The sequence below is a fragment of the Cherax quadricarinatus genome, chromosome 1 (assembly GCF_038502225.1).
Source record: "Cherax quadricarinatus isolate ZL_2023a chromosome 1, ASM3850222v1, whole genome shotgun sequence".
NCBI classification, from domain to species: Eukaryota; Metazoa; Arthropoda; class Malacostraca; order Decapoda; family Parastacidae; genus Cherax; species Cherax quadricarinatus.
In genome coordinates, this window is record NC_091292.1 from 50,335,944 (window position 1) to 50,363,443 (window position 27,500).

The following is a 27,500-nucleotide window of genomic DNA, read 5'->3' on the forward strand; positions in this document are numbered from 1 at the left end:
GCCATCTTCCATACCTCAGGTAGTAGCCCAGTTTCAATGGATGTTTTGAAAATTGTTGTTAGTGGCACACACAGCATCTCTGCTCCCTAAGGAGATGCTGTGTGTGCCACTAACAACTTGAACTTGTACTACATGTACTTGCAGTACATGAACTTGTAGTACATGAACTTGCAGTACATGAACTTGCAGTACATGTACTTGTAGTACACGAACTTGTACTACACGAACTTGTACTACACGAACTTGTACTACATGAACTTGTAGTACATGAACTTGCAGTACATGAACTTGTACTGCATGAACTTGTACTGCATGAACTTGCAGTACATGAACTTGCAGTACATGAACTTGCAGTACATGAACTTGCAGTACATGAACTTGCAGTACATGAACTTGCAGTACATGAACTTGCAGTACATGAACTTGCAGTACATGAACTTGCAGTACATGAACTTGCAGTACATGAACTTGCAGTACATGAACTTGCAGTACATGAACTTGCAGTACATGAACTTGCAGTACATGAACTTGCAGTACATGAACTTGCAGTACATGAACTTGCAGTACATGAACTTGCAGTACATGAACTTGCAGTACATGAACTTGCAGTACATGAACTTGCAGTACATGAACTTGCAGTACATGAACTTGCAGTACATGAACTTGCAGTACATGAACTTGCAGTACATGAACTTGCAGTACATGAACTTGCAGTACATGAACTTGCAGTACATGAACTTGCAGTACATGAACTTGCAGTACATGAACTTGCAGTACATGAACTTGCAGTACATGAACTTGCAGTACATGAACTTGCAGTACATGAACTTGCAGTACATGAACTTGCAGTACATGAACTTGCAGTACATGAACTTGCAGTACATGAACTTGCAGTACATGAACTTGCAGTACATGAACTTGCAGTACATGAACTTGCAGTACATGAACTTGCAGTACATGAACTTGCAGTACATGAACTTGCAGTACATGAACTTGCAGTACATGAACTTGCAGTACATGAACTTGTAGTACATGAACTTGTACATGAACTTGCAGTACATGTACTAGTACATGAACTTGTAGTACATGAACTTGTATTACATAAACTTGTGTCAAGTGGGTTTTCGATAACGTGGATGGGGTAAGCTGCTAGCTGGAGGTGGCTCGGTTCACCTCTGACCTGCCGGCAACCCACAAACAGTCTTCTAACGTCTGAAATACCCTTAAATCCACGCCCACACCGCTGTCACCATTTGTCAAGTGGGTTTTCGATAACGTGGATGGGACAAGAATACTCACGTAGGCTGGTAGTACGTATAATATAACGGAAAGTATGGGAAAGCACCAACAGCCGACCTGCCTCTCTCTGCTCCCTATCTTCGACTGACTCTCAAGTGTCTACAGGGTGAGGGTGTTTGAAATCCTGCTATGGTCAGCAGCAATATGAATACAGTCAATGATTCACACAGATGGTTGGTAATGAGTCATCTATTGGTACACTGGTTACTGGTAACTGGTTACTAGGAACTGGTACTACTACTGAGACTTGTAGTACATGAACTTGCAGTAAATGAACTTGTAGCACATGAACTTGTACATGAACTTGTAGTACATGAACTTGCAGTATATGTTCTTGTTGTACATGAACTTGTTGTACATGAACTTGTTGTACATGAACTTGTAGTACATGAACTTGTAGTACATGAACTTGTAGTACATGAACTTGTAGTACATGAACTTGTAGTACATGAACTTGTAGTACATGAACTTGTAGTACATGAACTTGTAGTACATGAACTTGTAGTACATGAACTTGTAGTACATGAACTTGTAGTACATGAACTTGTAGTACATGAACTTGTAGTACATGAACTTGTAGTACATGAACTTGTAGTACATGAACTTGCAGTACATGAACTTGTAGTATGTGAACTTGTACTACATGTACTTGAAGTACAAGAACTTGTAGTAAATGTACTTGTACATGAACTTGTAGTACATGAACTTGTACTACATATACTTGTAGTACATATACTTGTAGTATATGAACTTGTACTACATGAACTTGTAGTACATGAACTTGTACATCAACTAGTAGCATGTGAACTTGTAGTACGTGAACGTGTACTACATGTACTTGTAGTACATGAACTTGTACTACATGTACTTGTAGTACATATACTTGTACATGAACTTGTATTACATAAACTTGCAGTACATGAACTTGTAGTACATGAACTTGTAGTACTTGAACTTGTAGTACATGTACTTGCAGTACATGTACTTTTAGTACATACACTTTTAGTACATGTACTTGTAGTACATACACTTTTAGTACATGTACTTGTAGTACATACACTTTTAGTACATGTACTTGTAGTACATGTACTTGTAGTATATGTAATTGTAGTACATGAACTTGCACATGAACTTGCAGTACATGAACTTGTAGAACATGAACTTGCAGTACATGTACTTGCAGTACATGAAATTGTAGTACATGTACTTGTAGTACATGAACAAGTTCATGAACTTGCAGTACATGAACTTGTAGTATATTAACTTGCAGTACATGAACTTGTAGTACATGAACTTGTACTTCATGTACTTGTACTACAAGTTCATGTAGTACATGAACTTGTAGTACATGAACTTGTACTACATGTACTTGTAGTACATGTACTTGCAGTACATGAACTTGCAGTACATGAACTTGTAGTACATGAACTTGTACTTCATGTACTTGTACTACAAGTTCATGTAGTACATGAACTTGCAGTACATGAACTTGCAGTACATGAACTTGCAGTACATGAACTTGCAGTACATGAACTTGCAGTACATGAACTTGCAGTACATGAACTTGCAGTACATGAACTTATAGTATATGAACTAGTAGTACATGGAACTTGTAGTACATGAACTTGTAGTACATGAACTTGTAGTACATGAACTTGCAGTACATGAACTTGTAGTACATGAACTTGCAGTACATGAACTTGCAGTACATGAACTTGCAGTACATGAACTTGTAGTACATGAACTTGTAGTACATGAACTTGTAGTACATGAACTTGTAGTACATGAACTTGTAGTACATGAACTTGTAGTACATGAACTTGTAGTACATGAACTTGTAGTACATGTACTTGTAGTACATGTACTTGTAGTACATGAACTTGCAGTACATGAACTTGTAGTACATGTACTTGTAGTACATGTACTTGTAGTACATGAACTTGTACATGAACTTGCAGTACATGAACTTGTAGTACATGCTGTCCGATCCCACCGCCTTTGAATTATCAAGGTCACTTAGCAGCTTCTTCACCGCCTCTTCGGTTGTATTTCATCCAGCACTTGTTGGTATATCCCATGTTGCTTTACCCCCCCCCTCCCCCCATATTGACTTCCCGGAGTCCCTTCTGTCTCCACTTTTAATACTTCCTGAAATCTCATGTTGAGCTCCTCACATGCTTCTTGGTCGTTTCTTGTGAGCTCCCCACCTTCCTTCCTCAGCCTGATTACCTGGTCCTTGACTGTTGTCTTCCTCTTGATGTGGCTATACAACAGACTTGGGTCAGACTTGACTTCTGATGCTATGTCGTTTTTGTACTGTCATTGCACCTCCCTCCTTATCTGTGCATAGTCGTTTCTGGCTATTCGACTAATATCTCTATTCTCCTGGGTCCTTTATCTTCTGTACTTTTTCCATTCTCTAGTGCACTTAGCTTTTGCCTCCCTACACCTTTGGGTAAACCAAGGGTTCGTTTTGGTCTTCCCATTATTTCTGTTGCCCTTGGGAACAAACCTCTCCTCTGCCTCCTTGCATTTTGTAGTCACATAGTCCTCATTTCGTTTACTGATTTTCCTACCAATTCTCTTTCCCATGAGGTTTTCCAGCACCACATCCAACTTCTTGGCTCTCCATGTTTCGGGACCCCCATGTGGCTCCAGGTTTTCCCAATCTCCCTGTGGTTGAAATCCCCCATAACCAGCAACTTTGCTCTGCTGGAGTGAGCTCTTCTTGCCACCTCAGCAAGTGTCCACCATTGCTCTGTTGCTCTCTTTATAATTCTCTCTTGGCCTCCTGCAGTTCTGTGGTGGATTATACATCACTGCAATGACCACCTTGTGCTCCCCAGACTGAAGTGTACCTACTATGTAGTCCCTTTCTCGTGTCTCGTCTATGCCTCCCATTTTCTCGAATTTCCATCGGTTTTTTACGAGCAGAGCAACCCCTCCTCCCCCTCTGCCCCTTCTATCTTTCCTCATGATCTGGTTTCCTGGTGGGAAGATTGCATCTGTTGTCTCCGTGAGTTTTGTTTCTGTAACTGCTATGATGTCTGGAGACTTCTCATTGATTCTTTCTTGCCATTCCTCATATTTATTCGTTAATCCATCCGCATTTGTGTACCAAACCTTCAACTTCTGTTCTAATACTGCAACTGTGGTCCTGGGGGAATACTGGGGTTGGGAGAGCAGGAGCCCTAGTGGGGGCCTGTGGGGGGTTGCAGTGAAGGTGGAGGAAGAGCTCCCATAGGGAGTTGCTGTAGGGGTAGGGTTCGTGGTGCATGGGGTGGAAACAGATTGATCGGTGTGTGATGGTTTGGATTGTTCAGTCGCCTTGGGGGTGTCGTGGCTGGAGCCCTTGTGCAGGTGTTTCTGTGGGGTGTGCTTGTCCTTCCACCTGTTCCTGGGTTATTCTGCTCTCCTTTTTCATTTCCTCCCATTCCTCATTTCGTTTTTGCACTCTCTCTTTCAGTATCATCCTTTCCTCCTGTGCTCTGTCTCGGTCGAGGTACACGCTCATGAACTCCTGTTTGCCTCTCAGCCGTGCTTTCTCCTGCAGGATCATGGTTTGAGTTGATTCTGCCTTGAAAATTACTTTGAGAGGCCGATTCCTTTTCTTTGTGAACCACCCAATTCTCCGAAAATTTGCCACCTGGGTCATGTCTCCCTCGCCTATCACCTTCATACCTTCAATCACTTTTTTCTCCTACTGCTTTCTTTCATCATAAGTTTCCCCTTCAGCTTCGTCTAGCCCATGGACAAAAACTGATCTCTCCCTTTCCACCTCCCACTGTGACTCCCACTGCATCCTCTGAGGTGTTTTAGTTCCTTCCCGTGGAGTGTTCCTTCCTTCAGTCCCTTCCCTAGTTGTGGCCCCTATGCTCATTGGTTTGTCCTTCCCGCTCACCTGTTCCTGGCCCCCACAAGTGTCTGGTAAGGTCCCTGCACATGTCCTAGTTCCTTCAATGCCTTCCAACCTCTCATTCTGTCCTAGTGTGCTCCCTGTCTTTGTTTTGGCCCCATGTGGGTTTGACAGGACCTCTGCATACAGTTTAGCTTCCATGCTCCCTTCAGACCATTTGTCTGTGTCTGATGTAAACATTGCTGATGCTACTTCTGTATTATCTTTGTCTCTAGGCTGTTTCAGATTTCTCAGCTCCTCTTCTAATCTCGGTATCTTGGCTTCTGCTACTGTGGCATATTGCTCCCACCTTCTGCATTCTGCTGCTAACCTCTCCTCCATCTTCCTTGCAAGCTCATCTAGCCTCCTTCCCCAGTCTTCCTCCCTTTCTTTGAGCTCTGCCTCCCAGTCCTCCCTCCCAGATTCGTCCTTCGGGCCCTTTGTTCTCATCCTAGTTCTAGGTTGCCCCATTGCACCACAGAAGGGGGAGAGATGGTTAGGGGGAGGAGAATAGATAGTTAGGGGGAGTGGGGATGGATGGTTATGGGGGAGGGGGAGGATGGTTATTGGAGGGGGAGAGGTGGTTGGGGGAGGGGGTTAGATGGTTTGGGGGAGGGGGTTAGATGGTTTGGGGGAGGGGTTAGATGGTTTGGGGGAGGGGTAGGTGGCTAGGGGGAGGTGGTTAGGGAAGTGTATATGTGCTTGTGTATGTGTGCTTGTGTATGTGTGTGTGCATGTGTGAGAGAGGGATGGGATTAAGGGGGGATGGGGGGAGAAGGATGAGTGACCCTTAGAAGTGGGAGAGGTGTGTGTGTGTGTGTGTGTGATGGGATTAGAAGGGGAGGGGAGGGGAAAGAAGGCTGAGGGTATAGTGACAACTTGATAATGGGGTCCTTCAGGTGTGTGTGTGTGTATTCGCCTAGTAGAGGTGTGTATGTATATGTGTGCGTATGTGTGTGTGTTCGTGTGTTTGGCGGAAACTGGTACTAGGGTCTAAAGCTTCTATAAGTGTCTACCCTTGTGTGTGTGTGTGTGTGTGTGTGTGTGTGTGTGTGTGTGTGTGTGTGTGTGTGTGTGTGTGTGTGTGTGTGAGGGAGAGATGGTTAGGGGGGGTAGGGGAGGGGTTGTTGTGGTTGAAAGATCTGTTATGCCTCTCTGTCGTGTAGGCTCATATTTAGTCCCAGTTGTCTTTCCCAGTAATGCTACTCTCTCCACTTATTGCCCTTTCTGGATTTAAGTATCAGTTACTGCTGGTTATTATCCTATTCCTTGCTCACATTGAGAAAGGACTTCCTAGTTTCCTAAGTATTCATACTGCTAATAACTACCGGTAGTAATACTATGTAACCCCTATGTTACCCCTCACTAGTCTGCTCTACACCTCACACTCCCGTCAACACTATCTTCACCTTATCTATGCTATTTCTACCCTAATTCTGGGAATAGCTTGCAGGAGTGAGTGACCAGTATCTAACAGTAATGCAGAGACCAGAATCTGACAACTTGCAGCCACAATAGGTGAGCAATACTTGCGCTGGCAGCGGTGCGGTGACAGGTTGCCAGATGCTGATGACGTAGTCATCGTACATAGGCCTTCTATCATTATTTTGGAGATCCTTCACCCATGATGTTTATAACCATATGTGCTCATACATCCTGTGTTCCTCACGTGATTTCACTTTTCACTTATGATAGTATACACTTCACTTTGAATAATGGCATCACTGCTTCAGCAGGCCTACTCTGCCACTTTCCCTTATTATATGTTTTATTTTTCCTTTCTCCTTTTGCTTATTAACGTTTTCCCTCTCACTGTATGGTGCCCCACATTTCACTTGTTATCCAAACGCTGGTAATTCTTGAACACCCGCTTCCACACTCGCTTTGATCTTTGTATATTTGAATCTGTGTGGCAACAGGTGCCTACTAGCCACTACCAATTTGGCACTTTTGAAATATTAATGATTTCAGGCTTCCTCTCGACTTTTTTTTTAACTACTAACTTTAGTTATCACTTGTAGGATTGTTCACTGACGTTGTCACTACCACTGATTACTGCTAGCAGTTACTGCACTCCTTAAAAACACTAAGGTACTCGGAGCCTTGTGCCCCCACGTCTGCACCCACTGGATGCTGTGTGTGTGTGTGTGTGTGTGTGTGTGTGTGTGTGTGTGTGTGTGTGTGTGTGTGTGTGTGTGTGTGTGTGTGTGTGTCCTCATGTAATTGTGATTGCAGGGGTCCATTCATAACTCCTGGTTCTTACCCCCATGTGTGTGAGTGTGGAGGTGGGTGGGGGGAGAGAGGGGGTAAGAGGGGAAGAGAAAGAGGGACATTGCTGGTGCTTCAACCGAGTATGGCACTAGGGACTCTTGGTAAAACTGCAAGCAATGGGAATTGCAGGCTCTACACTATGTCTCCTCTGTGATTACCTTCAAGGTAGATCTCTAAGTGTAGTCAGCAAGACATCCTATTGGGGCAAGTGTTCCACAGGGAAACATACTTGGGCTATTGTTATGGAATGTCTCCTTCAAGGAATCACTAATTAATAATCTTGAGGTTAATAATGAAACTGGGAAAAGTGGTCACAAATCAGCTTCAATATATCATGGAATTACCAAAATAATTGCAATCAAGACTGTCCCAGACTTCTGCTTGGCCGATTTCATGGGCCTGAGAAATTACAGAAGCAAGCTAAATTGAAATGACCTGACTATAGGTCAGGTAGGTGGTGTTGGGTGCCAATATGACGTTTTTCAGAGCACAGTTCTAGATGCCCAGATAAATTACGTTCCAAGTAATTAGATCAACCAAAAATCATCCCAAATGGATAAACATCTCATTATTCAAAAGAGAGGCATATATAGGCATATCAAGAGAGGGGATAGGCAGTTAAGAAATCAATATATTCAATTAAAGAGAGAAATGAAAAAGGGAATAAGAAAAGGTAAAAGAGATTGTGATGCTAAAGTGGCAAGAGATTATAAGACTAACCCAAAAGGTTTCTTTCAGGTATATAGAAGTAAGATTAGGGACAAAATTGGCCTACTCAAAAATAACTCGGGTCAGGTCACTGAAATGTGTGATTTTTTAACTCGTATTTCCTCTTATTTTTTACGCAGGAAGATATTAGCAAAATTCCAGAAATAAATTATGTAGAACAGGACGATAATAAATTATGCACGATTTGTGACATGGTCCTTAGGCAAATAGATAAATTAAAACCTAACAAATCACCTTGCCCTGGTGAAGTGTTTGCAAGGGTTTTAATGAAATGTGAAGAGGCGCTTAACAAATCTTTAGCTAACTTTTTCAACATATCACTACAAACTGGCATGGTGCCAGATAAGTGGAAAATGGCAAATGTAATACCTATTTACAAGGCAGGTGACCGGTCCTTAGCTTCGAACTATAGACCAATAAGTCTAACCTCCATAGTGGGAAAATTTATAGAATCAATAATTGCCGAGGCAATTCGTAGCCATCTTGAAAGGCATAAATTGATTAATGAATCTCAGCAAAGCCTTACAAAGAGGCGTTCCTGAATTACTAATTTATTAACTTTTTCACCAAGGTATTTGAGGAGGTAGATCATGGTAATGAATATGATGTTGTGTATATGGACTTCAGTAAGGCTTCTGACAGTTCCACATTAGAGGTTATCGAGGAAAATTAAGGCACACGGAATAGGAGAATTTTTTCCTGGGTAGAGGGGTGACTGACAGATGGGCAGCAGAGAGTTTGCATCAATGGGGAGAAATCAGAGTGGGGGAGCATCATGAATGGTGTTCCACAGGGGTCAGTGTTGGGCCTTTTGTTGTTCACAATTTATGTAAACGACATTGATGAGGGAAAAAAATAGCGACATAAGCAAGTTTGCTGGTGACACCAAAATAGGTGGCCTAATTCATTCTTATGAGGACATTAGAGCACTCCAGGAAGATTTGAATAGACTGTTGCAGTGATCGGAGAAGTGGTAGATGCATTTTAATATAGACAAATGCAAAGTTGTAAACACTGGACGAGAAAATTACCATGCCAAATATAAACTAAATAATGTAGATCTTAATATTACTGATTGTGAAAAGGATTTGGGAGTTCTGGCTAGCAGTAATCTAAAACAAGACAATAGTGCAAAACTGTTCACGATAAAGTGAACTTCATATTAAGGAGCATAAATATTAGGAATCCTTAGGTTGATCCCATGTATCGGAAATCTTTCCTATGAGGATAGACTGAGGGCCCTGAATCTGCACTCTTTAGAAATGCGTAGAATTAGGGGAAATATGATTAAGGTGAATAAATTTAAAACAGGAATAAAGAGAATATAAATAATGTGCTAAAATATCTAGCCAAGACAGCACTCGAAGTAATGGATTTAAGTTGGAAAAACTCAGATTCAGTAACGGTATAGGAAAGCACTTTAGTAATAGGGTTGTGGATGAGTGGAACAAACTCCCGAGCACTGTCATAGAAGCTAAAACGTTGTGTAGTTTTAAAAATAGGTTAAGTAAATACATGAGTGGGTGTGCATGGGTTTAAGTTGGACCTGACTAGCTTGTACTAGCAAGTCTGATGCCGTGCTCCTTCTTTAAGTGGATATGACCTAACCTGACTAGGTGGGGTCATTGATTTAAGCCGGGAAGTGACTTGGACCTGCCTCGCATGGGCCAGTAGGCCTGCTAGGGCGTTCCTTCCTTATGTTCTTATGAGCTTCAACTCATCCCAGAATAAACCATACCACGGGCGGGCATAGAACCCGCGATCAGAGAGTCTCAAAACTCAAGACCGTCGCGTTAGCCACTGGACCAGCTAGCCACAATAAGATTCGTCCAACTAGGTATATTTCTAAACCATAGGAAGGTTAGCATAGGCACCACTGTGACCACAAATGCAAGTTTTTACAGACGAATCTCCAGCTAGCGTGGCCGTGACGAACTCTAGCTCAAGTCCCCTCAAAGCCATTAACATGGCTCACGAAATCGTAATGGTGTAGAAATATACTTAGTTGGATGAATCTTATTGTGGCTAGCTGGTCCAGTGGCTAGCGCGACGGTCTGGAGTTTTGAGACTCTCTGATCGCGGGTTCTATCCCCGCCCGTGGTATGGTTTGTTTGCAATCGTGTCATTACGATTTCGTGAGTCATCCCAGAATCCCATGCATATGCAGAAGACTGTACACTGATATTTACTCATTCAAGATGGGAAATGCCAGCTTCTCTAAAGTACATCAATTATCAACTAAGAGCTATGTGAGCATAAGTAAGCTGATGGCAGATAAGATTTGCTCCTGAGAAATCACAAATGATGGTCTCTAGGCACCATGATGGTAATGCCTGAGCAATGGTAAGAATAAATGGGAGAGTTGACATCCTTGGTCAAAAGAGAGGCATATATAGGCAAATCAAAAGAGGAGAGGGGCAATTAAGAAATCAATATATTCAGTTAAAGAGAGAAATAAAAAAGGGAATAAGAAAAGCAGAGAGATTATGAGGTTAAAGTTGCAAGAGAATCGAAGACTAACCGAAAAGGATTCTTTCAAGTAAACAGAAGTAAGATCAGGGACAAGATAGGCCCACTCAAAAATTACTTGGGTCAGCTCACAGACAGTGATAAGGAAATGTGTAGAAATTTTAACACATACTTCCATTCAGTTTTTACACAGGAAGATACTAGCGATATTCCAGAAACAATAAATTATGTAGAACAGGACGATAAAAAAAACTGCACGATTAGGGTCACAAGTGACATGGTCCATAGGCAAATAGATAAATTAAAACCTAACAAATCCCCAATCCACAGGGTTCTAAAGGAATGTAAAAAGCAAACCTTTGGCTAATCTTTTCAACATATCACTACAAACTGGCATGGTGCCAGATAAATGGAAAATGGCTAAGGTGATACCTATTTTCAAAGCAGGTGACAGGTCCTTAGCTCCGAACTATAGACTAATAAGCTTTACCTACATAGTGGGAAAATTTATGGGATCAATAATTGTCGAGACAGTTCGTAGCCACCTTGAAAAGCATAAATTAATCAACGAATCTCAGCATGGTTTTACAAATTGAACATTAAAATGGTATAAAATACCGACAGGTTGTTAGGTAAGACACATATGCAACAGTTAGGTATCTTTATTTCGAAACGTTTCGCCTACACAGTAGGCTTCTTCAGTCGAGTACAGAAAAATTGATAGAAGCAGAAGAGACTTGAAGATGATTGTTGCAGACTATGGGACAATGCTCTTCTCCAGACTGAGGGACTGACCACCTCAAATCTTTAAGGGTGATGGACTGATTACATCATCTTCAAGTCTCTTCTACTTCTATCAACTTTTCTGTACTCGACTGAAGAAGCCTACTGTGTAGGCTAAACGTTTCGAAATAAAGATACCTAACTGTTGCATATGTGTCTTACCTAACAACATGGTTTTACAAAGGGGCGTTCCTGCTTTACAAATCTATTAACTTTTTTTACTAAGGTATTTGAGGAGGTAGATCATTATAATGAATATGATATTGTGTATATGGATTTCAGTAAGGCTTTTGACAGGGTCCTACATCAGAGACTATTGAGGAAAATTAAGGCACATGGAATAAGAGGAGAAATTTTTTCCTGGACAGAGGCATGATTGACAAATAGGCAGCAGAGAATTTGCATAAATGGGGTTAAATCAGAGTGGGGAAGCGTCACGAGCGGTGTTCCATAGGGGTCAGTGTTGGGCCCCCTGTTGTTCACAATCTACATAAACGACATTGATGAGGGCATAAAGAGCGACATAAGCAAGTTTGCCGATGACACCAAAATAGGCCGTCGAATTCATTCTGACGAGGACATTAGAGCACTCCAGGAAGATTTGAATAGACTGATGCAGTGGTCAGAGAAGTGGCAGATGCAGTATAATATAGACAAATGCAAAGCTCTAAATGTCGGACAGGAAAATAACCATGCCACATATAAACTAAATAATGTAGATCTTAATATTTCGCACTGCGAAAAAGATTTAGGAGTCCTGGTTAGCAGTAATCTGAAACCAAGACAACAGTGCATAAATGTTCGCAATAAAGCTACCAGGATCCTTGGCTTCATATCTAGAAGTATAAATAATAGGAGTCCTCAAGTTGTTCAGCTCTATATACCCTTGGTTAGGCCTCATTTAGATTATGCTGCACAGCTTTGGTCACCGTATTACAGAATGGATATAAATGCTCTGTAAAACGTACAGAGGATGATGACAAAGTTGATCCCATGTATCAGAAATCTTCCCTAAGAGGATAGACTGAGGGCCCTGAATCTGCACTCTCTAGAAAGGCGTAGAATTAGGGGGGATATGAATGAGGTGTATAAATGGAAGACAGGAATAAATAAAGAGGATGTAAATAGCGTGCTGAAAATATCTAGTTTAGACAGGACTCGCAGCAATGGTTTTAAATTGGAAAAATTCAGATTCACAAAGGATATAGGAAAGCACTGGTTTGGTAATAGAGTTGTGGATGAGTGAAACAAACTCCCGAGTGCAGTTATAGTGGCTAAAACGTTGTGTAGTTTTAAAAATAGGTTAGATAAATGCACGAGTTGGTGTGGGTGGGTGTGAGTTGGACCTGACTAGCTTGTGCTACTAGGTCAGTTGCCATGTTCCTTCCTTAAGTGAATGTGACCTGGCCTGACTAGGTTGGGGCATTGGCTTAGGCCGGAAGGATACTTGAACCTGCCTCGCATGGGCCAGTAGGCCTGCTGCAGTGTTCCTTTTTTCTTATGTTCTTTTATTTTCAAAACTATTTACTTATGAGACTTGACTGTATTATATTCCTCTCGATCATGGACTTGCTACTACAACTAGAAACTTAATTTATAAATCTTTGAAATTGCTAAAGGGACAACTAGCCATTTTTATTATTATTATTATTATTATTATTATTATTATTATTATTATTATTAAACACATCGGCCGATTCCCACCAAGGCAGGGTGGCCCGAAAAGGAAAAACTTTCATCATTCACTCCATCACTGTCTTGCCAGAGGGGTGCTTTACACTACAGTTATAAAACCGCAACATTCGGGCAGGCCTAAGTGTACTCGGGCCTGAGAGCATGGTTTTTGCGCATGTCCTCCTATTCCCCCCGCATACCTGGGTTCCCATTCTTTATTTCTGACCAATCAACCCTTCCCTGAGTCACTGCAGCTAAGCGGTGATGGCGTCTCCTTGCTTCTCATTGGTCGAGAGAGCAGAATGTAAACACTTCTAGCTTGGCGTCGCCCAGACTCGTGTTTTCGTCAAGTGCTCCTTGTATACTCAAGTATTTCACCCTCTACAATGTCGGTAAGTACTGATTTGTGTGTCTAGTGCATAAATGATTAGTTTAGCTATATTTTGATTATATATATATATATATATATATATATATATATATATATATATATATATATATATATATATATATATATATATATATATATATATATAAGACGTTGTGAAGCATATTACGAGTGCACCATGCAAATGAAAAAAGTGCAACAAAAGAGGACCGAGTACACTCGGTCCTGCCCGTTTAGGTGATGTTTTCAAGTTTCAGTATATAAATATTTCCATAAAATTTGGTAGTGTATATATGAATTCAGTAATGATCTGGGTGTGTACAGAACGTTTTTATTGTCCTTCCAGATCAATTAGAAATTGTTCTATGGCGAGTCCTCCAAGGATAAGTCGAAATTTGTCTGTGTTTGAGACGATAGTGACTCAGATCAAGAGCCAGGTGACCTGGAAGTGGTGGACACTGATGACGAATACTTGCCACCAGATGCAGAGGTGTCAACAGATGAGGAGGAGGAAGCTAGGCCACCAGCCAAAAAGCAGAAATTGAATAAGAAGAAATGTATTACTGTGGAGGAGTACCCTGATGAAGAAGAGCTTCAAGATGATCTTGCTTCTCAAGGAGACACCCAGTGGAAGAATGAGGACATACAGACTGACCCTTTGCCTGCATATGAACATGCAAAGCCTACTGAAGTTAGGTCTGCATATGATTATTTTACAGACTTTTTTACTCAAGACATGATAGACAACATTGCATTTCAAACTAATTTGTATGCCCAGCAAAAAAACATACATACTAATTTTCAAACAGATTCTGAGGAAATTACTAGGTTCATAGGTATTGTATATGGGTTACACTGTACAGCCATCCATTGAGGACTATTGGGGATGTGCAAGTAAGGTAATTCAAGTTGCAGAAGTCATGGGATCAAAGACGTTTAGGTTGCTGAGGCATACGATTCATTTCAATGATAACACACGAAAGAAGGGTAATGACAGATTCCACAAAATAAGGCCTCTTTACAATGCACTAACTAAAGCTTGCTTGAAAGTTCCAGCTACACCCAAGCAGTCTGTTGAAGTTATGGTTGCTTTCAAGGGTAAAACAGCTGGAAACCTAAGGCAATACATCAAAAACAAACCAGACAAGTGGGGTTTCAAACTCTTCTGTTGTGCAAGTGAAGATGGAATCATACATGATATACTCATGTATCAAGGTAACCCAACTTTTGAGAACCATCACATAAAGCTGCCAAATGAAGAAAGTAAACTCCCAATGAGTTCCAAGATTGCTCTTGTACTTGCAGGATCTCTCGACCAAAGAAAAACATCAGCAGTCTATGCTGATAATTTCTTTTCAAGTCTACCTTTGGTCAAGGTACTGAGAGAGAAGTATAACTGCAGATACACTGAAACAATACATGATAATAGATGTGGTAAGCCACAACTGATGCCTGTGAAACAAATGGAAAAGAGCAATGTGGTCAGGGGCACTTCTGAGGTCAAAAGCAATGATGATATCCTTCTCGTAAGATGGAAGGACAACAAAGTTGTGACTAGTGACAAATGATGTGGGAGTTTATCTTCTGAGTCTTATTGAAAGATGTGACAAGGTATCAAAGAAGACCACTTTGAGTGCCCAGGAATCATCAAGAACTACAATGCACACATGGGAGGTATTGACAAAAGTAACATGTTGGTGCATCGTTACAAAACACCAATGAAATCAAAACGTTGGTACATGCGGCTGTTTGCTTATGTTCTGGATCTTGCTGTTGTGAATGCATGGCTTCTTTACTGTCGTGATTGTCGGTCACTAAAAAAGCCATGCAAGCCACTGAAGGTATTCAGGCTTGACATCTCTGTCACTGCAAGATCCAAAGGACAAAAGTGCAACCGCACCAGCATGAGACTAACTCCATCCAGTACTTCTTTGGTTGACAGTAGTGAGGAATTGTCAAACGTGGAATACCCATCTGGATTTCAGTTCCAACGTGCAGCAAGGCCAGATGACAGTGTGAGGCTGGATAAACTGCTAGGTCACTGGCCAGTCCTAGGTAAGCTGCTTTCATGCAAGTTATGCAGCAAAAAGAATAATCATGTCACATCCTCATTTTCCTGTGCCATATGAAAGAAAATCTATGCATAAAGAAGGAGAAAAATTGTTTCATAAAGTTTCATTTGAGAAATTAGTGATGTGAAATGATTGTTTTCTCAGGGAACTCAGGAATATTTCATTTGTAAGTTGTATCCCATTGCAATGTGTCATTGTTGATAAGTAGTTCCTATTTCTATTTTTTTAATGTTTACAAATTGTTCAGAAACAAGTTCCATTTATGTTTTTTATATTGTCTACTTGTATAATAAATTTAAATTTTTTTTTTAACAATTGCAACCTTGCAACATTTTAAATTGTTGTACCCTTAATGGGCAGGACCGAGTTTACTCGGGGTTCGCATATCTACAATTGCTCGATACTTAACTTTTACAACTCCGTTTAGATGGCCTCAGTGACCTTACATCGAGCGGCTCTATCCCTTCATATCACTTTCAAATTCGTGTTTTGGTCTGCCTTGCCCCCTGAAGGGATTTATTAACACCCCTCCTTCAGAGTGTAGATACTGTACTTCCCATCTACAGGACTCAAGTCTAGCCTGCCGGTTTCCCTGAATCCCTTCATAAATGTTACTTTGCTCACACTCCAACAGCACGTCAAGTATTAAAAACCATTTTCTCCATTCACTCCTATTAAATATGCTCACGCATGCTTGCTGGAAGTCCAAGCCCCTTGCACACAAAACCTCCTTAACCCCCTCCCTCCAACCTTTCCTAGGCCAACCCCTACCCCGCCTTCCCTCCCCTACAAATTTATACACTCTTAAAGTCGTCCTGTTTCGTTCCATTCTCACTACAAGTCTGAACCACCTCAACAACCCTTCCTCAGCCCACTGGACAACAGTTTTGGCAATCCCACACCTCCTCCTAACTTCCAAACTACGAATACTCTGCATTACATTCACACTACACATTGCCCTAAGACATCACATCTCCACTGCCTCAAGCCTTCTCCTCGCTGCAACATTCATCACTCATGTCTCACACCAATATAAGAGCGTTGGTAAAACTATACTCTCATGCATTCCCCTCTTTGCTTCCAAGGACAAAGTTCTTTGTCTCCACAGACTCCTCCGTGCACCACTCACCCTTTTCCCCTCATCAATTCTATGATTCACCTCATCTTTCATAGACCCACGTCCACTCCTAAATATCTGAACACATTCACCTCCTCCATACTCTCTTCCTCCAATCTGATATCCAATCTTTCGTCACCTAACCTTTTTATCCTCATAACCAGCCGTATTAGCTAAAAATATGTTGGTTATCCCTAATCATGAAAACTCAAGAATTTTAATATCAAAGTCGTATTTAAAAATCTTGATACAGTAAAAAAGAACTTTTGATAAAAAGTTTCCCCAAAAATGCTGACGGCTGTCTACAAGATTCTTTGTAAAATATGTGATAAAGTTTATTACGGTCAAATTGGATAAAGTCTTGAACTAAGATTAAAACAACATATATATAGCAATAGAAGTGGACAAGATTCTAATGCTCTGTTTATTAATGTGAGAGATTTTAACCATTCAATAAGCTGAGAAAGTTGTATCTAGCAAGTCCGTGGTCTAGAGGAATATAACAGAATCAAGTCTCGTACAAAATAATGTTGAAAATAATATGAATATTGCTTTCGGATTATACAAATTGGATTCATATTCAATTAATAAAATTTGGTAAGAGTTTAAGATACATTACACAAGTTAAATTTTTAATGCCTGGGTAGAATACAAGCTGTTTCACTGACCACCTACCTACCTGTATTATATATTACATGTAGGAACAAGCATATAAATGCACAAGCATATATTTGTGCGTATATACATACTCATATGTTTACATACGAAGAGTACATACTTATGCACACATACATACGGATAAGGAAACATATGCATAAATCTGTACAGATACTCACACATACAAACACAAAAGTGCAAGACAGTCACAAACGAGGGATTAATAATTGCAAAATAAGCCGCACTGACGATGAAAAATAGTATCTCAGGGTCTTTCACACTGCCCTCAGTACTTCGTCAGGAACGATCCAGTGGAATTTAAATTTTCCGAAGAAGCATGACGGTACGAGTGGCTTCATATCGTTTCTCTGAAAGGCAGCTACAGGGTGATCCACTCTCACCCGCACCAAGCAGCCACTCATATTTGCGAGACAACACTAAATTTAAAAATAGGAAACGTGACAGAAAGCTTACTAGCCAGCCTCCCTAAATTAATGTCAAGTGCAAAAGCAAAACAAATTTAGTAGTCACTAGGTCTATAAAAGGATCTTATGCGTTGTCAACCTGCTAACTATGAATAGTTAGCATCCACTCTGAATATCTGCAATGCAATGGTGACTTGTTTCATCCTGGTGATTCCTAATTGCTCCACAAAGTTTCACCATAGCAAAACAAAGAATTCAGAAATGATCGAAATGCCCATCCGATGAACGCAGACCAGTGAAATGTAACGGCTATTGTGTCAAGACAGATTACTTTGACAATGAATTATTTAGTGACAGCGAGACCTATGAGCCACTCACCAAAAGTCCTCTTGATCATGTTAATAATAACAAACTTATAAAAGTGCTTTTGAAGGGAACTGATGATCAAAAAAAAAAAAAAACAATTATCAGCCAGACCTACTAACAATTTTTTTTACTTATCTATTTGGAGTGATCAAGATAGGGAAGCCAGGGAACCCTGCACGTCCTGATACAAGTTTATTTCCAACAGCTGCATACAATGTCAACATAGCTAGTTAAACTTGTAATCTTATTGGTAAAGTGTTGGATTTCCACATTAAGAACAGTGTGGACTCCAAAATCTAACGTGTTTCGTGATTATACATGAGAGTTGTGATGTTATAGACTTGTTTACCAAAGTTCCTGTACCAGATTTGTCACAGAGCATTGAAGAGAGACTGCATTTTAATGGTCAGAAATAGGGAACGGGTATGTAAACCCGGTTTCTCCTGTGTTAAGCATCCTTTATATGGATTTTTATGAGATTAGTTTTCCAAAATATATTCTCCCTGGTAAGACCAAGTAATTCAAGATTGTTACTGATGTTCTCTGTAGCCGATGGATCAGAATATTGATGATTTCCTACAGTCTCTTAACTCTCTAGATTACGCTCAGTCAAACTAGAAAGAGAAACTCCTATTTTCAAATGTTCTAGTCTACCGTGTTGACATATTTTAAAATTACAGTACATAAGGGATCGAACCACAGGCACTCAATATACAAGTTGAATGCGCTACCTGCCGAGCCATGGGAGGCCTACTCACTAGGTACAAAAGCTTATTGAAAGAAGACACCACAGCAACGCTATAATAGTTCTAAAAGCAGCTTTGGAAAACAGAATAAACCATGAATCAACGGTTCACCAGTGTGAAAGAATTATAAACTCTGCGAACTTCAGAATAGGAGTAAAAAAACTCACCGATTGGTCCGTTCTCCTGCACCTCGCCATACATGGTGGTGTTGGGGAATACAGGAGCATTGTCGTTGATGTCCTTTACTAACACTGTCACCACCGTTTCTGCCACATGTACTTGATCCCGTCTCATATCCTGCAGATTCAGAGGATCCTTTTCATAAGTCTCTTTAGAACTCGTTGAGAAAATTCCACCATAATCCTCACAACCTTCGCCATTTGTTCTTAGTCTTTTGACGTAATGTTTCTCAAGCTTTCTCAAAGGCATCTGATGTACTTCACGTTTATGGATTGTTCCTTGAAAGCACTCAGCTTCCCTCTTTCCTCCCGTGGTCCCTACATTACCTTGGTCTCTTGGCAAGTTTTGCTTGCTATTAGAAGCATCCAGCAGGTGCAGGTCTAGTTGGTGTTCCAGTCGCGATTTGTAGTCTTCAGTGTATGCAGATGGATGTAGACTCTGCGAAGCATCATACAACCTAAAAGAATTCTCTCTTTCCTGCAATGAAGGCTTTACGCCATATTGCAAAGTTTCATTCATGTAACGGCAAAAAATATTTGTCACAGACGTGGATGACTTTCTATCACCATGATTTTTTAATTTCATAAGTTTAAGTGGAATGCTAGTTGGTTGCGATTTTCCTTTGGTTAGGTATTTTAGTTTCAAGTGCTGTGGAATGCCGAAACTGTTTTCCATGTTCATCATTTCACTAAAATATGGTTCGGTAGACAAACTGGTGAGCCTAGATTTCTCAATGTGGTTTTTCATTACAGAAATAAACTTTAGGCTGAAATTACTGTTGTCGATCTGAGGTTCGTAAGCCGATGCTGAAGTTACTGTCAGCAGATCTTGTCTCCTCCTCTTACCCCCACCAGCTTGTCTTCGTTCGCGAGTCTTGCATTTCTTGTCTTCTGCTGTTGTTTTACCGGTATGTCTGTGGCAATTTTCTCGTATGTTTCTTTTCCTCTTTGCTGCACTTCTCTGTTCCTTAATAAATAAGGCACTTCTACTCCTTGTAAGCTCTGACTTGGTCAAAATTTTCTTCAGTCTCTCTTCAGGATTCGTCTTGCCCTTTCTCACGTGTTGCCCATCTTTGTCGCGTATCCAAAACATCGGATTGTCCTTAGCGCAAGAGGCAGTGCCTTGTTTCTCTTCTTTAAAGTCTGACTTTATAATTATGCTAATATTTTCTTCCCCATCAGTGTCTTTTCTCCTCAGTGTGACATCACGCAGTGCCCTGGAGCCATGGCGATGCCGGCGTTGGCTATGAGGTTCTCTGGTGCTTCCGGAGGCCCTGGTGCCTTTGATGTATAGACGTTGCTTATGTGGTACTCTGGAGCTCCTGGAGGCCCTGGAAGCAGCTGCAAGGGAAGGGGATACTCTTTGTCCATCCCGCACCTGCACCTTCAACTTCCATATTCCACGGCCCAGAGGAGGGTCTCGGTCCAGCGCCTGCAAGGTTAAACCAACAAATAAGAATTAATCATAGCTAGCAGCATAGCAAAGGGATATGAGAGTTGCAGAGGACAAGAAAGGAACAGTAACAAGATTTGGAGAGAGTAATGAGGATAACAGAACTGTAGAAAGTAAAGAGTATAAAAAGTTTAGACACATGCGCAACATCTGGATATCTTCATTGTAGACGTTTCGCCATCCAGTGGCTTTATCAATACATATTCTAGGACATAAATAGAAGACAGTAGAATTATATACAAAAGATGAGGTAGTCAGTCCCTCATCCTTGGAGTTAGTGTTCACAGCATCGTAGTGGAGAATCTGGAGTAAAGGCAAGAAGACTGGCGGTTATATAGGCGTCAGTGGGTAAGGACGTGTAACAGACGAGGGCATAGTCACTGGTAGGTGGAATTCCCCAGTGGAAGTAGGTCCTACCCAAAGAGATGGGTTAGTTGCAGCAGCCGTGAAGAAGGTCTTGTAGATGTCCTCTGAACCAAGATTCCATGATGTTGCAGTGTCTGACAAGTTGTGCAAGAAAGGTATAAAATACCGGTTGCTACAACTAACCCATCCCTTTGGGTAGGACCTACTTCCACTGGGGAATCCCGCCTACCAGTGACTATGCCCTCGTCTGCTACACGTCTTTATCCACTGACGCCTATATAACCGCCAGTCTTCTTTCCTTTGCTCCAGATTCTCCTCCACCACGATGCTGTAAACACTGACTCCAAGGCTCAGGGACTGATTACCTAATCTTTTGTATATAGTTCTACTGTCTTCTATTTATGTCCTAGAATCTGTATTGATAAAGCCGATGGCAAAACGTCTACAATAAAGATACCCAGATGTTGCACACGTGTCTAAACTTTCTTGCACAAAGGGAAATGAAGACAATAATGAGAGAAATGACTGCATCAAATGATGATGACAGCAATGAGGATAGTAGACAACACTGAGCAGAATAGAGATTAATAGGAACATTCCATACCACGGGTAGGGATAGAACCCACGATCAGAGAGTCTCGAAACTCCAGACAGTCGCGTTAGTGGCTAACGCGACGGTCTGGAGTTTTGAGACTCTCTGATCGCGGGTTCTATCCCCGCCCGTGGTATGGTTTGTTTGCAATCGTGTCATTACGATTTCGTGAGTCAATTAGGAACATTATTATAATCTCGGGGACCGCTAAACGCATAGGGATTATACAGCTCCTGTTGGAGAGGGGATGGAAGGTATTCAGGCTCAATTCAGGGAACTGGAGCACAGATCCGATTCCCTAGATCAACAGCCCCTCCCCCGCGTCAAGGAACTTTCCCTGAGGGGTGTAATAGGAACAGCCGAGAATAATGATGGCAGAGAGTAATGAGGATTGTGTCATGAGGGTGGCAAGTCATGACTGTAACATAGAATAATGAGGATAGGAGAATAGGAGGATAACAGTAATGTGGAGAGTAGAGGGTTATTGTCATAGCCGATAGTGATGAGAATACTACAGAATAATGGTGGCAGAAAATAATGAGAGCAAAAAGAAATGAAGTAAGAGATGCATATTTTATTTGGTATAAAAATATATTTATGAAGAACTAGAAGAAGGTGGAGACATCTGTGAACCAGAGGCATCAGTCGTTCATATCTCTGAGTCAAAGACATCAGTTGCTTACATATCTATGATCCAGAGACATCACTTGAAACTGGAATGGCTAAGATAACTTCTAAAACTCTGGCGTAGCGCTAAACGTTCAAAAAAGGCGCTTCATAATCTGACGATGGAAAATTAAATTCAAATGTGTGGTGCAGATTTAAGCATTTTATATACAGTGTTAAGTGAAAGAAATTTTAGTGTATTTCTTGAGAAGAACTTCAGTATTTAATGACTGATGCATCTTTGAGCCAGGATAGTGTCCATTAAGTGGCGAATGACTCGTTTGATCTGAACAAGGCTCGTGTTACTAATGGGAGGCATTAGGCCAAATTTACAGTTTTATTGAAGTGATAAGTACATAAGAACATAAGAAAGAAGGAACACTGCATCATGCCTACTGGCCCATGGAAGGCAGGTCAAAGTCTGTTACCGGCTTAAGCCAATGCCCTAACAAGTTAGCTTAGGTCACATTCACTTAAGGAAGAAGCACGACATCTGATCTAGTAGCACAAGCTAGTCAGGTCCAAATCACACTCACCCACACTCACTCATGTATTGATCAAACCTATTTTTAAAACTACACAACGTTTCTGCGTTTATAACTGTACTCGGGAGTTTGTTCCACTCATCTACAACTCTAATACCATACCAGTGCTTTCCTATATCCTTTCTGGATCTTATTTTTTTCCAACTTAAAGCCATTGCTGCAAGTCCTCTCTAGGCTAGATATTTTTAGTGAGCTATTTACATCCCCTTTATTTATTCCTGTTTTTCCATTTATACACTTCAATCATATCCCCAGTTATTCTATGCCTTTCTAGAGAGTGTAGATTCAGGGCCCTCTGTCTATCCTCATAGGAAGATTTCTGATACATGGGATCAACTTTGTCATTCTCCTTTGTATGCTTTCTAGTGCATATATAAATGCACTATAATACAGTGACCAGAACTATGCAGCATAATCTAAATGAGGCCTAACCAAAGACATACAGAGTTGAACAACCAGAGGACTTCTATTATTTAAACTTCTAGATATGAAACCAAGGGTTCTGTTAGCTTTATTGCGAACACTTATGCACTGTTGTCTTGGTTTCAGATTACTGCTAACCAGAACTCCTAAATCCTTTTCACAATCCGTAATATTAAGATCTACATTTAGTTTATATGTGGCATGGTTATTTTCCTGTCCAACATTTAGAACTTGGCATTTGTCTGTATTAAACTGCATCTGCCACTTCTCTGACCAGTGCTCTAATGTCCTCATTAGAATGAATTAGACGACCTATTTTGGTGCCATCAGCAAATTTGCTTATATCGCTATTTATTCTCTCATCTATGTCGTTTATGTAAGTTGTGAACAACAAAAGGGCCCAACACTGACCCTTGTGGAACACCGCTTGTGACATTCCCCCATTCTGATTTCTCGCCATTTATGCAGACTTTCTGCTGCCTATTAGTCAGCCGTGCCACTACCCAGGAAAAAAAATCTCTACCTATTCCGTGCGCCTTAAGTTTCCTCATTAGCCTCTGATGTGGAACTCTATCGAAAACCTTACGGAAGTCCATATACACAATATTATATTGAATACCATGATCTACCTCCTCAAATACCTTAATAAAAAGTGTTAGTAAATTCCTAAGACAGGAACGCACCTTTGTAAAACCGTGTTGAGATTCATTAATTAATGCCTTTCAAGATGGCTATGAACTGCTTCGGCAATTATTCATACCATAAATTTTCCCACTATGGAGGTTAGGCTTATTGGTCTATAGTTCGAAGCTAAGGGCCTGACACCTGCTTTGTAAATAGGTATTACATTTGCCATTTTCCACTTGTCTGGCACTATGCCAGTTCGTAGTGATATATTGAAAAGTTTGGCCAAAGGTTTACGAAGTTCCTCTTTACATTCCTTTAAAGCCCTTGCAAACAATTCAAATGAGCCTGGGGGATTTGTTAGGCTTTAATTTCTCTATTTTTCTGAGGATCATGTCACTATTATTATTATTGTAATAAAAAAGAAGCGCTAAGCCACATGGGCTATACAGCGCTGCGGGGTAGGGAAGGAAGCGAGGGTATTGGGCGGCAGAAGGGGGAGGGATGATCAGTAGGTTACAGAGAACAGCGGGGCAGGGGATAGTGCGAGGGTAGAGGGCAGCAAGAGATTGAGGTAGAAAGGGCTGAAGGTATCATCAGAGTTTGTGAAGTCAGTCAGTTGTTGTCAAAAAGTCAATGAGAGAGTCCGGATGAACGGTGGGTCCATCAGCGAGAAGGGAAGGTAAAGAGAGCAGCGGAGCGAAGACCACGTTGGAGGTACATTCTGCGTGCTCGTTGATGAAGTGGGCAGTCTAATTGAATGTGGCTAACCGATAATGGAACCTGACAATTCTCACACAGGAGCAGGGCGCCTCTCCATGAGATAACCAAGAATAAGACGAGTATGGCTAATGCGAAGACGGGAGATAGTCGTCTCCCATCATCGACATTGGCGACAAGAAGACGGCCAGTAACCTATACTCGGTTTAATAGATTGAAGTTTGTTACCGAGCAGAGTAGACCAACGTTGTTGCCAACGGGTGTCAAGGTGGGTAGCTATTGCAGCAAAATAGTCCGTAAATGGAACACCTCTATATGAAACTGGTAGGTCATGTACTGCTGACCGCGCAGCAGTGTCTGCCTGTTCATTGCCCTGTATGTCAACATGACCAGGGACCCAACAAAAAACAATATCTTTATGCTTGGAAGAGATGCGGCATAGCCAAAGTTGGATACGGAGGACTAAGGGGTGAGGTGTATCAAATTTCTGTATAGCCTGTAAAACACTAAGGGATTCTGAGACAACCACAAATGATGACACAGGCATAGATGCAATACGGATAAGTGCTGCAAGAATGGCATACAATTCAGCAGTAAAGATACTAGCCGAAGACAGTAAATGCCCTCGTACAATGCTGTCCGGAAACACTGCTGTGAATCCTACGCCGTCAGAAGACTTAGAGCCACCTGTGTACACTGCAATGGCACGAAAATGAGAGTGGAAGTAGTCAAGAAAAAGAGCGGGAAGCTACCGTAGACAGTTGGGCTTTCGAGAAAGGGAGTGAGAAAGAACAGACTCGAACAGCTGGAACTTCCCAGTGGGGTAGGGAAAAGTGAGATGCTGCATGAACATAGAAAGGTGGTAATTGAAGAGAAGATAAGAGCGAATGAAGGTGAAGGGAGAAGGGACGGAGCAAACAGGGGCAGCGAGCAAATAAAGAATGTCTACTAATATCGGTGACCATTCTATAAATGGAAGGATTGCAGAGATCATGAGAATGTACATAGTAGCGAAGGCAATGGGCATCACGGCGATTGGATAAGGATGGAACGTTTGCTTCTGCATAGAGGCTCTCAACAGGGAAAGAGAGAAAAGCACCAAGGCATAAACGTAATCCTTGGTGATGAATGGGGTTAAGGCTAGAGAGTAGCAGGAGAGGCCGCTGAATAGATCTGGTCACCATAATCAAGTTTCGATAAAATGAGGGCGGAATGTAGGCGAAGGAGAGTTCGACGATCAGCTCCCCATGAAAGATGAGCAAGGGTTTTAAGAAGGTTCAGCCGGCTTTGACAAGTTGCCTTCAGAGAGGTAATGTTAGGTTTCCAGGATAACCTACGGTCAAAGAGGAGGCCTAGAAACCTGACTATCACGTTCAGGGATACTGGAGCCATAGAGGTACAAAGGATGATCGGAGATGACAGTGCATCTAGTGAAAGTAATTTGGAGAGTTTTGGTACTGGAAAATTTAAACCCATGTGTGGTGGCCCAAATGGAAACACGGTCGACTGCATGTTGGAGAGAAACTGTAATGAGGTGACAGTCAGCGCCTGCACATGCAATAGTGAAGTCATCAACATAGAGTGATGACCAAATATTGGATGGAAGACTAGAGGCCAAATCATTTATAGCAAGGAGAAAAAGTGTTGTGCTCAGAACACATCCCTGGGGGACACCTTCAGCTTGGATAAAGTCCGGGGAGAGCACATTATTAACCCGAACACGGAAATGTCTGTCAGTTAAACAGTTCTTAAGGAAGGATGGTAGATTGCCTCGAAGTCCTAAGGAGTGGGCTTGGGCCAAAATATTATATCTCCAAGTTGTGTCATATGCCTTCTCAATGTCAAAAAATATGGCAATAACTGAGTGGTTATTCGCAAAGGCATTACGAACATACGTATCCATGCGTAGTAAGGGGTCTATGGTAGAACGGCCCTTACAAAAGCCACATTGACGAGTGGAGAGACTGTGTGTCTATAAATACCACACTAAACGTTTATCTACCAGGCGTTCCATCACTTTGAAGACTGCACTGGTAAGAGCAATGGGACGACAGTGGGAGGTTTCATGTCCTGTAGTACCCGGTTTGCGGAAAGGGAGAACAATGGCAGATTTCCACAGCTGTGGAAAAACTCCCTGTGACCAAATAAGATTGAAAAGGCATAATAGGACTGTAAGGGCTGACTGATATAAATGTTGTAGCATATGAATATGAATGTCGTCGGGCCCAGCTGCCGATGATCGGCAAGCTGAGTGTGTTGCCTCCAGTTCCTGAAATGTAAAAGGCACATTGTACTGTTCTTCTCTGAGAGAAGAAAAGTCCAAGGGTGTTAACTCTCTGGCAAACTTTGAGGAAAGAAACGAGGGGCACAGATGGAGCCCCTGAGAAATACAGACCAGATGATTCATATTGTCGGTATAAAATACCGACAATATGAAAGTTAAGACATGTGCAACATCTGGATATCTTTATTGTAGACGTTTCGCCATCGGTATTTTATACCTTTCTTGCAAAACTTGTCAGACACTGCAACATCATGGAATCTTGGTTCAGAGGACATCTACAAAACCTTCACGGCTGCTGCAACTAACCCATCTCTTTGGGTAGGACCTACTTCCACTGGGGAATCCCGCCTACCAGTGACTATGCCATCGTCTGCTGCCCGTCCCTATCCACTGACGCCTATATAACCGCCATTCTTCTTGCCTTTGCTCCAGATTCTCCTCCACCACGAAGCTGTGAACACTAACTCCAAGGCTGAGGGACTGATTACCTCATCTTTTGTATATAGTTCTACTGTCTTCCTATTATGTCCTAGAATCTGTATTGATAAGGCCACTGGATGGCGAAACGTCTACAATAAAGATATCCAGATGTTGCACACGAGTAGTAGTGGTGGTGGTAGTAGTAGTAGTAGTGGTAGTAGTGGTGGTGGAAGTAGTAGTAGCAGAAGTAGTAGTGGTGGTGGTAGTAGTAGTAATAGTGGTGGAAGTAGTGGTGGTGGTAGCAGTAGTACTGGTGGTAGTAGTAGTACTGGTGGTA

General features: G+C 41.5%; 1 protein-coding gene across 1 annotated transcript in view; it reads right to left on the bottom strand.

Moving 5' to 3' along the window:
* Positions 1–27,500, bottom strand: part of LOC128685469 (uncharacterized) — a 257,978-nt gene that overhangs the window by 88,449 nt on the left and 142,029 nt on the right. The window contains exon 3 of the mRNA XM_053772019.2: positions 19,059–20,502. Within this exon, the coding sequence (XP_053627994.2) occupies positions 19,059–20,502 (1,444 nt within the window). The remainder of the gene's footprint in view (positions 1–19,058; positions 20,503–27,500) is intronic.